Genomic DNA, 15,483 nt, shown 5'->3' with positions numbered 1-15,483 from the left:
ATGACAATTAGCTTAATTAAACCAGGTACAAGATTATATAATTGTATTTTCTATCCAATTATCCATATAATATCTTATCCAGAAAAAATAACTTGATCAATACCAAATGATTTTTTAACTAGTAAATAAAGTATTTTCTTTACACACACATTGTATATCATAGTTTTTTTTGGTTTCGCAAAACATCCAAAAACAAATATGCTATAAAAGTGACAATTTTAGCAAAACGAAACCCTTAAACTGTATGACTTCAAGTTATTAAATAATTGAAATTAATTTATGACAATAAAATGACTTATTAAATTTCATGTGTAAAGAAGAATTCTATCAGTATATTGTTTTTCCTTTATATATCAATAATAAAATGTAAATACGATTTTTAATCGAAAATTCTTCGTGAGTCTTATTGTTTTGAGGATGAATATCATCAATAATAACTTAATAAAATGGTGTGGTCGTACACGTCTTTGAAAATGTTAAATAAATTCATTTACTTTTTTCCCAGCAATTCTTCCCAAATAATAACCGTTGATTTATATTGAATTTATTGAAAAATTTACAAAATTTTTAATGACTCCAGCACCCATTCAGCAAGAATATAAACCTAAGTGCCGCAAGGTGAAGTTTTCTGATGAAGAAGATCGTCAGATCCTTGCTCTTGTTAGCGCAGCAGGTGAAAATGTAAATTGGGAACTTGTTTCATTTGCGTTAGGTAACAGAACGTCAAGACAATGCAAGGATAGGTACCACGCATATTTACAGCCAGGTTTAAACAAATCAGAATGGACCGAACAAGAAGATCAACAATTAATTGACATGGTTGCTCAATTTGGTCAAAAATGGAAATTCATCGCAACTTCTTTCAAGGGCAGACCAGAAGTTTCCCTTAAAAATCGATATCGCCTGTTACAGCGTCGATCTGCGAAGATCCAGCGTGCTCTCCAGCCAATGGCAAGTTCTGAGTTTATGAATCAACCTCAGCAGGAGAGCATAATGACAGATGTTTCTTCTCCCGAATCCAAAAACTCAGAAAAAATTGATGTTGAAGATAATCCATTCGATTTCGCCTTTTCTGACAACTTTGGTTTCGATGACGCTTTTAACTTTTACTAAGTTGTTTATAGTGCCTGGTAAAGCATATTATTAAACCTTTTTTATACCCTAAATTATTTGACTATAATATTTTAATTTTTATGGTAGTTTGTTACTTATCATATGTCCATTTCATTTTTCATGACGATTGTTGATTTTAACCACTGCTCAAAAGAGGTAGGGCAACGATAGGTCAAAAAGGCTTCTCTGATAGATTTCCTTGCCTTTTGGATATGCTATAATATATAGCCTAGCATGATAGGATATGATGTCAAAAGTTAGAACATAACTTAGGATCTTGAGAAAAATGAAAAACAAAAATTACATAAAAAAGAAAAATTTTATCTAATTTGTTTTTTTGGACCGAATAAGTAATTTTATTGAATTTCAATACGACACATAGATTTTATTATTAGTAATAAATATAATGGTTTACTATTAACAAGGAACCTAAACTAATGAAAATTTGATTTCAAATATTGTATATGATTATCATAGATTACCAAAATATATTGCTATTTATGAGGATATAATATTGATTATTAGTAAATCGTATAAATTTAATAAATATACCATGAATATTGAATGAATTTCTTGATTCATAGGGGTAAAACGCGCTTTTATATGATTTAGACAGAGAATTTATGAGATGTAAATAACACAATAAAGGTTTATATTGAATATTTTCTAAAAATAAATCGAAATTATAAAAAACAATACATTTATTCATTGAAACTACTTGGACAAATATGAAACAAGCATTCAGGCAATACTTTTGAGACTTCAACACATCTGATAATTTTTATATAACTTCACCTCTTATGCTTAGAGTGGAGGTATTGAGATCGTATAAGTATAGATGAGCTCACATTCAGATATGATGTGTGAACTTCTGTTTTCACTGCAATTTTGAATCAGAATAAACTCAAAACAAGAATAAAATGATATACTCACTCTCTAAATGTGTTCGAGATTTAAAGTTGTATGAATAAAACGATTCATCTTTCGAAGCCTCCCATTTAATGAGAGATTTCGAAAGATGAATGTATTCATGTAGATGAAATACTATATATGACCATGTGTGATACTAAAGATATCAAAATGTTCATTTTTAAGTGCAATAGAAGGGTTATCTCTCGTAAAATCTCAATTTAAGGAAGATTTAGAAAGAACTCCTTTCCTAAGTAGATAGTGTGTGGTTTCTGTCTTTTGGTTGATCAGGAACTATGAAATTAAGTCGGACAGAAAGAAGTTCTTTCCAAAACAGACTCCAAATGAGTTGTTCGAAAAGAACTTCCTTCTGTATATGGATAATTGTAGTTACCGCACTGAAGTATGTGATTGTGATGATGGAGTTCTCGATAAATCTAAAATCGGATTAAGATTAATTGAAAACTCAAGTAATTCTTTGAAATCTTGTGTTGTCTGGCACTATAATAACCAAAGAATGAGAATATTATGTTGAATGATGAGTACGTGTGCTCGGCATTCGCCGAGCGAATTGAGTTTAACGTACTATGAAAAGTGACAAATTTGGGCTTTTTTTCCTAGGGTTATGATCTCTTCCTTTCTGCTCAATACGACAGAAATGAAAGAATGAATTTGTACTCCCTAATTGATTACTACAATCTGTATCTATCTTTAACATAGAATTAGCTGCATTGTGATTTATACTCCAGAATTATTCAATTTAAGATCAACCTCGTAAATTTTAATCATATTGCACCAATACTCCTACGTTGAGATAAGAACATGATTATACATACCAAAGCCCCATATTAAAAATCAAAATTTAGCACCTCCATTATGCAACCACATTATTCGTCGCAAATAAGTATATTTACGCATATTATGATGCATATTCACACAACTCGTATACATGAAAAGTTATTAAAATCAGACAAAATTATTGCAATAAGGAAAAAAAAAACAACTTTATTATATATGTTAGTAATGAATTACAAATATTTCTACAAAGAATGCTCAATACTTCATATAATCTTCGAATATTTCTTATTACAAGTTAATACATTTTGACTCGAACATGATAAACAAAAGCTGACACGCTGATTACTACATTTATGAAAATATAGTACGTTTCCATTCATCTGTTTACTTGTTTTTGTTGGAATAAATTCATTTTTTTTTTCTTTCATGAAATAAGAATTTTGCTGCGAAAGCAATATCTCTAACAATAATTAATACATTACGTCAACTCTGGAATGAGTATTTATCAAATATGATATCAAAATCAAAAATTAGTTGTTTTTTATGAGTAAAAACGATGTAAATTGATTATTTGACTAATTATCAAATACTTTGATTTTCCAAATTTTTTCGAAATTGATTTTTTCATGTGAAAATTCAAATTGTTTAATTTCATTTTTGAAATTTTGAATTTTTTTTGGAATTTTGAGTTGATCAATTCAGCAGAATTGATAATGCTATTGCTTTAGGGCATACCACAAGGTGATGAATAAAAGGTGAACATTAACAAATTATTTTAAATCACAAATATCATCCTCATCAACTTTAATTCTAAAAAGAACTGTACTGAATTATGAAAATGCATGATTTACATTATTAAAATCTTTGAATGAAAATAGTACAAGATAAGTTTTTATTCATTTTTAATTAGATTTAAACGAAAAACTACTCCATATTAAAATTTAAGTCGAGAAATCGTATTTTGTTCTTATTTGTTAGCATTTTGTAGACATTCTAATCTTGAATTAATTTGTTACATGATATTATTAACAAATTTAACTGAAAAAATATGTTAATATGGAATAAACCATGATTATATAAGCTATCAATGCTATATATACATATGTAAAAGATTCATATTAACTCAATTAACAAAAATGATAGATTTTCATAAAGCTTCAATCTAGGTTCGTCCGAAAATTTTGATTTTTATATAGAAGACATAGTTTCATATACATAATTAAATTTTCAAACAAATTTGATCATACCATTTATTAAGCAGGATAGTATATTAATTACTATCAGTATAAAAATATAAAAATGATTATATTTAATTATTGCATAATTTAGTCAAAGAGTTATAAGCCTCAAGTGATCGTTATCACCTTCAATGCACGTATACTTTATTGATTCATAGATATTTAATCTATGTTTGACATGTTGTTGTCGTCATTCGTTTTGTTTCCATTCTTCCTAAGTTAGAATTAGAGAATACGCCATCCACATCATCTAATTTGGTCCTCAGCGATAGATTGGTTCATTTTGGAGGAGTCCCATCAGACAGTTTTCGAGCACCAAATATCAAATTTTAATGTATACAAATCTTTAGTGATTTATCTCTTTTATGATGAGTAAAAGGTTTCTGCTCATCAACATTTGATTTCCGACATATATGATTTCTAATTGCAATTATTTACTTTCTTTTTATAATCTAACTCTGTGACTCATACCATAAATTAATTATTGGAAAGTGTCAATATGTTTGGCACAACGCATGGCGGAAGATACCAAACCATGCAGGGAATATGATACGTTTAAGATCTCCGAACTTTTTTTCCAAAAATTTTCTATCGTTGCCCTACCTCTTGCTCAAAAGTGTCCCTCAATTATTTGAATGCAAATTCAAAACTGTAAAAAACGATAACAATTCAATTTTTATGAATTCATAAATGACAGTATAAATAAGAAGGAAGAGTTTGTTACATCACAAATTTCCAATTGTTTTATAATTTTATTTTGAAAATGCAATGAATGAAGTCATTGAATCCTATGCAATATAAATATAAGTTCAATCCTAGCTATCTATTTATATATGTTGATATTTAGCCATATTCAGACCTGAATCAAAATATCATTTGAAACCATAATGGAATTCAACAATAAATATAAAGTCATCGCTAGCGCCAATATTGAGAGAATGAAGAGCATGCTTCAGAAAAATAAAAATATTGAATAATACATAAAAGTTTAAACAATAATCACTCCAAGAAGAATCTGTTTTGTGTCTTCAAGAGCTGTTCGATGATTTCACTAGTCAAAACTGTCTGGACTGCGCAATCACAGTATTGTTGGGTTTCCTCGATAGTTTTCTGAACAGTTTGTTTCTCTTCTGTTGATGAAGTTGATTCTGAAATATCTTTGTTTTCAGCACATTCATCTGGATTGATTTGTTCATTTGTTTCATTTACCTCTGGTTGTTTTACTTTGGTTTCTTCCTTTTGTTTTTCTTCGGTTTCCTTCTTTTGTTTTTCTTCGGTTTCCTCCTTTGTTTTTTCTTTTGTTTCTTTTTTTGGTTTTTCTTCTTTTTCAGGAATGTCGCTGTCGCTATTCTGGTTTTCTTCTTCAATCTTTGGGTTAACTTCATTTCTTGCAGGAGCTTGTTTTTCTTCAACCTGCTCAGCTCTTGGTACTGTTCTTTCTTGAAGATCTGGATAATTTCATACTTTGAGATAATTCTCTCGGCCATCATTTGTGAGTAATATGAAGCTGCGTCATAACTGCAATATTTGCCGCGTGCATAATCAAGCATTATCCTATAAGCAAATTCATATGGAATTTTAATGGTTCTGCTAAAACTTTGTGCTGCCCGTTCAGCACGGGTATAAGAAACATATCCGCCTCGAATTGTACGGCAAAGTTCTGAATCAATTTCTCTTGCGAGACTATCAATGCGTCTTTTCTTCAATGCCCTCGCATATTCATCCAATTGAGAGTCAAGATTCATTTGAACAAGATTCTCATATATTAAATTTGCAAGATTACGTGCTGTTTCGCCGCTGATATACCTTCCTCTGAAGTATTGATTTAATAATTTAGATGCAAGCTCTTGGCTTAGGCCAAGTTGCTCACTGAACACGCTTGTTAGACGGCTTGTATCATCATATGTAACGTAATCGCCTTGTAGTGTTGTGCAGATGAGATTATATAGTCTCTCTCTAAGCATAATGAAGTAAAATTCTGATCATATCATTCTCCTTGAAAGCATTTTACCACTCTACGTCAAAATTTCTGAAAAATAATTCAGAAGAATTTAAACGTAAAATCCTTTAAAAAATAGAAATGTATAATATATATTTCAGCTTGTTAATTTGTGGAAAAAATGATAAGAATTTTCAATCTTCAGAATTTTTGAATATTGAGGCAAACTCTTTCTCAATTTTGAATTTTTTTAAAATGGAAATGTACGGATAGAATGGTGCAGGGTTTTATATTATGATTATCAAAATTTCAGAATATTCGAAAGGAATTGGCAAAATCTGTTGCATTAATGATTATAAAGAAATATTGTATTAACAAAGTTTTTCGTCCTAGTAAAGTCATAAAAAGAAAGAAATTGATTATTTATGCGATTTCAAAATGAAAGATTATTAGAATTGAATATTTTTGAGATCTATAAAAAAAAAAAAAAAAAAAAAAAAAAAAAAAAAAAAGGTAGTGGGGCTTCCAGGCACTTCGTGCCTTCTAGCCCTGAAGATGTTTAGTATAAATGAAGTCTTAGAGGACAAACATGACTATGAGTTTTGATATGACAAGATAGAATATGAGAGAGGTCCTATAAACCAGAGAAAGTGTTATATAAACATCTGTCATATTACTCAGAATATTATACAGAATTCAATAAAAATATATTTTAGGTGAAGAGGTGAGATTTCACCTGTTTTTTCACCTCATTTTTCACCTCTTGAATTTTCATGAATTTCATCGTAAAGACTTTGTCAAGATTTCATCGTAAAGACTTTGTCAAGATTTCATCGTAAAGACTTTGTCAAAACTTCATCGTAAAGACTTTGTCAAAACTTCATCGTAAAGACTTTGTCAAAACTTCATCGTAAAGACTTTGTCAAAACTTCATCGTAAAGACTTTGTCAAAACTTCATCGTAAAGACTTTGTCAAGATTTCTTCGTAAAGACTTTGTCAAAACTTCATCGTAATGAGCGTAAATCAGACAAAAATATATTTTAGGGTAGAAGGGTATATCTACCCCGTTTTCTACCCTCTTTTCTACCCCATATGTACTTACTGAAAAAGTATGTGTTCCATCTGTCATTTTACTCAGAATTTTACACCAAAAATAATGTTTAGGTGAAGAGGTGAGATTTCACCTGTTTTTTCACCTAATTTTTCACCCTCTTGAATTTTCATGAAATTTACACCAAAAATATACTACTAGGGTCATTTACGAAGAAATCTCAACAAAGTCTTTACGATGAAATCTTGACAAAGTCTTTACGAAGAAATCTCAACAAAGTCTTTACGAAGAAATCTCAACAAAACATAGACAAGAAAGTTCATGAGAAATTAGATGAAGAAGTCTTAACAAAGTCTTTACGAAGAAATTCATGAAAATTCAAGAGGTGAGAAATGAGGTGAAAAAAGAGGTGAAATCTCACCTCTTCACCTAAAATATATTTTTGGGTCATTTACGAAGAAATCTCAACAAAGTCTTTACGAAGAAATCTCAACAAAGTCTTTACGATGAAATCTTAACAAAGTCTTTACGAAGAAGTCATAACAAAGAAATTTTACTAGTAAGTAAATGTGGTTTGAAATAGGACTACTTGTTTTAGGTTTTTTCCATTGTGTCATTTATTTCTTTGACGTGGCAGAAAAGTACAGAGAATATGAAGATGAACCAATGCCTGCAAATGTTCAGCATATGTACTCGTAAGAGATATTTTTATCTAATATTAAATGGACGCACAGAACTTAGCGAATGCACAGCAACCTGGACAACCAAACCCAGAGAATATTCCAAATGAAGTTAGAATACAAACTGCAATGGCAAACTATGGTCAAGTGCCAACAGATGTACAAATGCAAACTGCCATGTCAAATGACGCTGCGTTAGGTTTGCCACCATGGTATGCAAATATGAGATGGAAAGAGTTTTATACAAACCCTGAAGTGGGATATAAACAACTCTATGCAGATGACGCGAACACAGGAGTTGACCCAGAGTATGTTTTCTACCAGAGGAGAAATAGAATGTATGAGCTCCAGTTAAAGAATGCTATGGAACTCAGAAGGAAACGTAAGAGACTAGGTGGACATTAGATTTTTACATATAGTAAAATGGGTTTCTTTGGAAGAATAGGAAACTTCTTTCGAAATGTTGGAAGAGTATATGGAATGGAATAAAAACCGTCGGAAGAGGAATTTGGAACGGAGTCAAAAATATTGGCAAAAGAGTAGGTCAGTTCGTTGGTATTATACCTAAAGACCCTGAACCAGAAGAGCAAGCTCCTGTTATACAACAGCCTGAACCTGCACCACAGTCTAGTTGGCAACCAAATCCAACACCTCAACCGTATTAAAAATTATATTTTTACCGTTCGATAGTAGTTGTATATGAAACTAAGTTCTAAGTAAAACGCGTGGTATAATGGAATTATTCTCTTTCTTCCATCTGTAGTAAACCATACTTGAAAGTCTGAAATACTTCCACTTGGTGGTTCATATAGCTTTGTAGGTTTTTTCGTAAAAGTCATTTGCCAAGCATAAAAAAGAGTTTTGGGCGCCAGAAAATGAAGCATGAACGATAATAGCATCTGAGTCGAAAACATTTTCATATGTTCCATTAGGGTTTTCGACTTCATAAAAGTTCGGGTGTACTGGATATTCTGCAGGCTGATTTAACATCCTCAAAAATCTATACCATGCCAAGTTGTTATATTTTGTAGAAATATAAACGTCTTCTCCAAGGTCTTCTATTCTATCGATTTTAACAGTTGCATTTTTCCTGTCATAAACAATATCGAGATGGTACTCTCCTTCGTCAATGTTGTACTGTTTTGCATATTCGAGATAGATATCGTTTATTTTTTCTTGAAAAGCTTGAAGAGTTGTTTCTAAGTTTACAAGCAAATTCACTTGTAAAAGTTTTCCCTGTTCAAATTTCTCATACGTACGTTTTTCTTTGTTATAGTATCGAACTTCAAAAGCGACCGTAAATGGGAAACCATGTATGGCTTCTGAAATGAACTTCATTCTACGAAAGCCAATAGCTTTTGTGACGGATGGGTCTCTTAGCCATCTTAACGGGTAGTCAAAACGATAGCCTTCATGCTTTACGGTCTCTGTCTCAAACTTTTGACCGACGTTAGTAAAAAGTTCATCTAATGGTTTAGTTGTAGCAACTCTAGAATTTTCTTTTTCTATTGAAAGCATATTTTATCTAGAATAAAAATGTCGAAAGAAACAGCGTCTATGAGAGAAATACAACACAACCGACAACTCATTTTGCAAGCTCTAAATAAGAACACAACAAACTTTTCAAACTATTCTAAGATATCTGAGTCATTGAAAGAAGGAAACTTAAAACTGACGATAAACCCAATGACAGATGAGTTTCTGTTTCAAGACAGTAAGAACCATACTGTCTGTGTAAATCCAACAAAAGGAACTTTAAACGAGAAACCTATAGATGAACTTCTTTTGAAAGCAGATGTTGACAACAAAGCTGACAAAGAGTATGTCATTGAAAAAGTTCAAGAAGAACATGACAGAGCAGATGCAACATATGCAACGAAAGAACATACTCATCCTGAACTAGCAGATAAAACATATGTTGACAATAAAATGTCAAGTGAAGTGACAAGAGCTGAAAACGAATATTCTAAAAAGACTCATATACATACCATTGCAAATATTACAAACTTACAAGAAACCTTAAACAGGAAAAGTGACGTTGGACATACACATACCATTGCAAATATTACAAACTTACAAGAAACCTTAAACAGGAAAAGTGACGTTGGACATACACATACATCTTCTGAAATAACAGACTTAAACGTTAGCCTTGAAAAGAAGGCAGATAAGAACCATACACACGATTTCTTCGCAACTGTTGGTATAGAAAATATTGAAGGAACGGTTGAAGAAACTGGGGATGTATTAAATTGGAAACCTCCTAACTTTCCACAAGGTTTAACATCGGAGGATGACATAACGACGATGAAATACACTAGATGTAGAAATGTCTATGTCATGGAGGATGAAAACAATGTTAAATTCACTGCTCAAGATTTATATGATAAAAAAGCAGACAAAACATATGTTAACGATGAGTTAGATAAAAAAGCTGACAAAACATATGTTAACGATGAGTTATATAAAAAAGCAGACAAAACAGAGCTTCAAACATTAAAGACAGAAATACTTCAAACACTATATCCTATAGGTTCTATTTACACGTCAATGAACTCTACCAAACCAGAAACAGTTCTGGGTTTTGGAACTTGGACTCAAATAGTCGACAGGTTTTTGTATTGTGCAAACTCTTCAAAGGAAACAGGTGGAAGTAAAACGATTTCAGGTGAAAACTTACCTGCGCACAGTCACTACGTAGATTTAAGTACATCTCAAGCAGGTTGGCATAAGCATAAATTTTGGGATTGGCACGCCTTGAAAAAAGGTAAAGGATATGATGTTAAAGACGACGTTCAGTTTGCTATAAATTGTTACTGGAGTGACACTCAGGGAGATGGAAACCATACACATCGCGTTACAGGATATACGCAAACAACGGGACAAAGTAAAGACTACATGCCACCTTACATGACAGTTTACGCATGGTATAGAATTGCTTAGTCGTCATTTTCAATTCTTTAGCATATTCGTCAGGAGTTGTCTTATATTTGTTAGGAACTGTCTTTGAAAGTATACCACCTTGAACTTTGACAAGTTTGAAACGAGGTCTGACAATAGTAGTTTTATCTTCTGCTTGCAGTCTGTACATTTTGCCATGTTTGCCTAAAACTTCATAATATTCTCTTGTATACTTTCTTCTATTTTTACGAACACGAATGCGAGTACCTGTCGAGTTCCCATTGTTGTCATAGTCAATAGTATTTTCATATGGGTCGCGTTTAGGTATTTCTATTTTACTTTGTCGCCTTTCTTAAGTTTGAAGCCTGGCATTCTTTCTTGTTTGTCTCTTTTGACTAAACTATTAAATATATAGTCTTTCTCTAAGTCAGGGTTGTTTTCATTTCTTCGGGGAGTGGTTTCCCAAACCTTTTTGTTTACGGCTATTGTAAATATTTAAAAACTTGTCTCATCTTTGCCATGGAGAAATGTCTGTATTTGTCGTCATATGACATTTCATCTACCTCACCACCTTGTGGTTGGTTTAAGTCTCTTAAGATTTTTATACAACTGTCAATGACACCAAGAGCAGAATGGTTTTGTCGACAATAAAATATTGGTTTACATTTTTTGAACGCAGATAGTTTTTAATATCGTCTGATTTGAAAGAACTTTCACATCAGATGTCAGTTTTGTTGGATGGTATTTGTCAACGAATATTGTCAAAGCATTTTCACATCTAAAATATTTTTGGACTGTAATGGTATGGCTTCACAGTATTGTGTTTTGACCGACAAATATTAGCCAGTATGGAGGTCCATCTTCTCTATACCTCGGAATGTTTTCCAAGATATCCATAAACCAAGCATTTGGTGTTGAACTAAAGATTTTTACCATGAGTGCTTTCTTTGTCGCTTTAGAAACATAGGGGTCCTTGTTTGGATTCGTCATTTTTTAACCCATAAGAAATGGGTTTATTTGGCGCATTAGCAGGAGTTGCATCCAGATTTTGCCGCAGTGGAACAATAGCCAGAGGTGTATTTGGAGTTGGAAGGAAGATTTTGAGTACATTAGTATACTTAAGGAAAGCACAACCTATTATACAAACTGTACAGAAAGGTTGGGATGTAGCACGAGATGCAGCAAATCTTATTCCAAATCCTGAAACAAAGAGGAAAAGTTCAAGGATGGATGACAATGTAGGAAGACAAGCAGGAAACTACTATAACAAAGCAAATGACTACTATAACCAAGCAGGACACTACATGGACCAAGGTGAAAGATTCTTTAACAGAGGATATAACCATGCACAACAGTGGGTAAACAACAACCAACCGCAACCGCCTCAAACGTGGGGAATGTAAATTTTTTTACTGAAGATGAAATGAACAATACAGCATTGAGACAAATGGGTTCAAGATGGATTTGTCGACTTCCAGCAGTTACACAACCACGTGTTTGTCAAGTTCTTCCTATACCTCAGGAAGTTTTAGACCGACTTAAAAAACAACAACAACCAGTTGAAAACAAACCAAACTAAAATTTTTACTGAGATGAAATGACCGAAGAAGTTGAAACGGTAGATTTGACACCACAAACAAAAAGTTCAGAACCATTGTCAAAACCTGTCAAAGAACTTACAGATGAAGAGAAAATTCAATAATAGAAAGTGCCAGGTCTGGAAATACAAACCCTAACTATAAAGTCACTTTTCATAAAAATGGAACGGCTAGTATCTCAAAAAAGAAACAGACTCTCACAAATAAAATATTGAAGTCTGAAGGAGCTTTCGAGACAACAGATGGAAAAGTTTACTTCACTGACCAACAGTTCATTATAGAACATCTCATTGACTTAGAGTCGAAATATTCTAAACTTTACAACAAACACAAAAAGTTGAAAGGAAAACAAAAACAAATGGCATATGATATTTATGAAGATGTTGACGACACAACTGTTCCAGCAAGTGAAGTAAAGTCAAAGGAACCGAAAAGTGACGAAAAACCAATAGAAGAAGGTGAGCCAAAAACTGAAGATAAACCAAAACCAAAGGTTAGTTTCAATACTAAACCAAGTCAACCTTCATTAGCTGGTATGGGTTGGCGTCAAAGGCTTTTGGTAGCCGGTGGTTACGTAAAGTAAAGGAAAAAACATTTTTTTATTTTTATAAAAATGCCCCCATATAGAATGGATAGAAAGTCTGCTAGAATAAAAGCAGAGTTAGAAAGATATGGTTGGAGAGTTTCGAAGAAGTTTAAATATAAGAAGGGAAGACCCATAAAAGTCTATGACAAACTGTCTGGTCTTCGCTACGCAATGGACTTAGAAACAGCACGCGCAAATTATCCAAACAGATTAGAGAGGTTAGAAGAAGAGCGTCTTATGGACATGCCTTTCGATGTTAGTGAACCGCAAGTTGAAGGACACGACGGCTTTGCCAGATTCTACTGGAAACATGACGAACAATTGCATCCTTTGAGAAGGAAAAAAGGAAAGGGTGAAGACGCACATGCTCCCATGGAAAGAACAAGATATGCATATGAAAAGTATCGCGAGGTTAGAAGTAAAATTACATCTGGTCGAACCTTTACAGTTAACTTTGACGAAGGAAAGAACAAAGAAGGCTTCATGGGTGTACTTGCTGCCATACAAGACGGAAATAAGAAAGGATACAATCTCAGACTAACTATAACAGATTTGGACGGTCATATATACTATGCGCATGGCAATGTCACAACAGCCGCACAACTTCTTGACGCTTTCAAGACTACAAAGAGAGAACAAATGGTTGACTCCGACTCAGACATTTTGAATGCAATTGAAGGAATTGCAAGTGTAAAGTTTGAATGGTACCAACATAACCCTCAAGCAGTCAGACAACATGTTTGTTAGATGAGAAATATGAAATGGCATACCATTTTAAAACGTTTTTTAAAACAGTATATTTTTACATATATTAAATGTTTCAGGTTGAAAAACAAAGAACAAAAGTAGCAGATACAAAACCGTTAGACTATATCTTTACAAACGCTGGTAGGACTATATCAGATGAAGAAATTTCATCCGGCTCCTACCGCTTTGACTTTCCAATTCGTTGGCTTCAAAGTCCTTCAGATGCAAAGGCAATAGGATTTAGAAGAGTTTTGTTTTCAAAAAGAACTAACGCGTTTATGTTTGCAGTATATTTTCACGGTCAATATAGAGGTCATGATGGTCTACTAGACAAATTTGACGAAATGAGAATCTTTACGGTTCGTTCAGACGAAAGTCTTGAGAAGACTCTAAATGACTTTCAAACTCAAATAAACAAATACTACTGGGAATTTCAAGAAAAATACGATTCTTTACTAAATGGAACATACTATCTGAAACTAGAATATGACAAGATGAACTCCACAGTTTCATTTCAAAGGATTGAAAATAACCCTCCAAGAGATACACAGTTTTTATTTTGGCAAGTAGACAAACGTTCTTGGGCACAATTTCTTCGGTTACTAAACCAGAACGAACCATTACCACCTGACGGTCCGTTCTGGTTTATACGCCCACCAACAGATTTGACAGTTTATAGAAACGTGTTTGACCCTCAAAATGTCATGTGTCATGCAAGTTTCAGTTCAAGCAACAATAGTTTTCTTTGTATTGGTAAGGACTTTTATGACTTTGCTTCTAAATTCTACGAACCACCGAGTAACAGTTTCTCTGACTTTCAAGTTTGGTTCACAACAAATGGTGTGCAACATATTGTTCCATTGTACTACGACTTTTATCTCGAATTGTCTTTCATATATAACTACGGAGAAGTGCTGAAAAAGTATTGAAAAATAATGTTTATGTTAGAATGTTAGATCTAACATGTTTTCTAACACGTTTTCTAACATCGTAGAAAACACGCAAAACTCTTGAATTTTGTATAAAAAAAAGCAACCCGCGGAATTCCGGCGGTTGGTATATTCTTCACAAAATGCTTGTTTTGAGGTTAAGCCACAAATGGATGTCCGACGGTTAAGCCACAAACGAATGTCCGACGGTTAAGCCACAAACGAATGTCCGACGGTTAAGCCAAAAATATTTTTATTTTTTATTGTACGTACTGAATGTCAGTCGAAGCAAAAACGTTCACGAACAAATCTAATGGCGAAGCATTCACAAAAGGCACTTACAACGGTATTGAAGTCTTACGTAGAGACAAGGATGGTTATATAAATGCAACAAAGATGTGTCAGGGGAAAGACTTTAGAAGGTTGTTGGAAAATAAGTCCTGGGAAGAGTATTTTAAGGCATTTTGTGAAGAATATACCAACCCGCGGAATTCCGCGGGGTGCTTTATACAATGTTAATGCAGGAATTCCGGATGAAATCAAACAGGTTAGAGGAATGTATGTAGACCCAAGACTCGTAAACTATATTGCAATGTGGGCTTCTCCAAAATATTGTATAGCAGTTGGAAAAATTATGGACTCCATAGACAAGAAAGTTCATGAGAAGTTAGATGAAGAAGAACTTGAAGATACAGTAGAGAATGCAAAACCTTTGTTCGAACAAGAAGTTAGAAAAATGCATGAAAAACAAATAGAACATGAACGTGAGATATGTTCTGGTTATAGAGATTCTCCATACGAACTAGACCAATGGGAACAAGAAGATTTAAAGAGAGAATTTAGAGAATATGAACTCGCTAAAATTTCATTAGAAGCTGCAGAAAAGAAGTTAAAAGTTTGGGGTCGTTTTGTACAAAAATATTGTGAGTAAATGAACCATTTTTTTCGACAAAAATATATTTTAGGTGAAGAGGTGAGATTTCACCTCTTTTT

The 15,483-nt window shown here is 32.8% G+C and overlaps 9 protein-coding genes and 1 pseudogene across 10 annotated transcripts, besides 2 other annotated features; 8 read left to right on the top strand and 2 right to left on the bottom strand.

Moving 5' to 3' along the window:
* Positions 1–555: 555 nt before the first annotated feature.
* On the top strand, positions 556–1,408 carry TVAGG3_0680380 (RNA polymerase II transcription regulator recruiting protein; the record flags this gene model as incomplete). Its single annotated transcript, XM_001329833.2, has 1 exon — positions 571–1,113. One exon carries the CDS (start codon positions 571–573, stop codon positions 1,111–1,113), a length of 543 nt encoding a protein of 180 aa, XP_001329868.2.
* Positions 1,409–2,560: 1,152 nt separating this feature from the next.
* Positions 2,561–2,608: a mobile genetic element.
* A 2,670-nt stretch (positions 2,609–5,278) lies between these two features.
* Positions 5,279–6,022, bottom strand: TVAGG3_0680360 (uncharacterized protein; the record flags this gene model as incomplete). The annotated part of the gene is made up of 1 exon (XM_001329834.1): positions 5,279–6,022. The coding sequence occupies one exon, from the start codon at positions 6,020–6,022 to the stop codon at positions 5,279–5,281; it is 744 nt and encodes a 247-aa protein (XP_001329869.1).
* Positions 6,023–6,479: 457 nt separating this feature from the next.
* Positions 6,480–15,483: part of a mobile genetic element that runs on past the window's edge.
* TVAGG3_0680350 (uncharacterized protein) lies at positions 7,772–8,134 on the top strand (the record flags this gene model as incomplete). Its single annotated transcript, XM_051242704.1, has 1 exon — positions 7,772–8,134. The coding sequence occupies one exon, from the start codon at positions 7,772–7,774 to the stop codon at positions 8,132–8,134; it is 363 nt and encodes a 120-aa protein (XP_051089291.1).
* On the bottom strand, positions 8,896–9,247 carry TVAGG3_0680340 (uncharacterized protein; the record flags this gene model as incomplete). Its single annotated transcript, XM_051242703.1, has 1 exon — positions 8,896–9,247. A coding segment is annotated over one exon (352 nt), but the record flags the coding sequence as incomplete, so codon positions are not given.
* TVAGG3_0680330 (phage tail repeat-like family) lies at positions 9,266–10,494 on the top strand (the record flags this gene model as incomplete). Its single annotated transcript, XM_051242702.1, has 1 exon — positions 9,266–10,494. A coding segment is annotated over one exon (1,229 nt), but the record flags the coding sequence as incomplete, so codon positions are not given.
* TVAGG3_0680320 (uncharacterized protein) lies at positions 12,054–12,209 on the top strand (the record flags this gene model as incomplete). The annotated part of the gene is made up of 1 exon (XM_051242701.1): positions 12,054–12,209. The coding sequence occupies one exon, from the start codon at positions 12,054–12,056 to the stop codon at positions 12,207–12,209; it is 156 nt and encodes a 51-aa protein (XP_051089288.1).
* TVAGG3_0680310 lies at positions 12,291–12,811 on the top strand (annotated as a pseudogene). Its single transcript has one exon. A coding segment is annotated over exon 1 (521 nt).
* TVAGG3_0680300 (uncharacterized protein) lies at positions 12,857–13,561 on the top strand (the record flags this gene model as incomplete). The annotated part of the gene is made up of 1 exon (XM_051242700.1): positions 12,857–13,561. The coding sequence occupies one exon, from the start codon at positions 12,857–12,859 to the stop codon at positions 13,559–13,561; it is 705 nt and encodes a 234-aa protein (XP_051089287.1).
* On the top strand, positions 13,630–14,232 carry TVAGG3_0680290 (uncharacterized protein; the record flags this gene model as incomplete). Its single annotated transcript, XM_051242699.1, has 1 exon — positions 13,630–14,232. A coding segment is annotated over one exon (603 nt), but the record flags the coding sequence as incomplete, so codon positions are not given.
* TVAGG3_0680280 (uncharacterized protein) lies at positions 15,227–15,421 on the top strand (the record flags this gene model as incomplete). The annotated part of the gene is made up of 1 exon (XM_051242698.1): positions 15,227–15,421. The coding sequence occupies one exon, from the start codon at positions 15,227–15,229 to the stop codon at positions 15,419–15,421; it is 195 nt and encodes a 64-aa protein (XP_051089285.1).

This window comes from Trichomonas vaginalis, chromosome III (assembly GCF_026262505.1).
Source record: "Trichomonas vaginalis G3 chromosome III, whole genome shotgun sequence".
Classification (NCBI taxonomy): Eukaryota; Parabasalia; order Trichomonadida; family Trichomonadidae; genus Trichomonas; species Trichomonas vaginalis.
The sequence above is the reverse complement of the archived record's forward strand: the minus strand, read 5'-3'. Positions and strand labels throughout refer to the sequence as shown.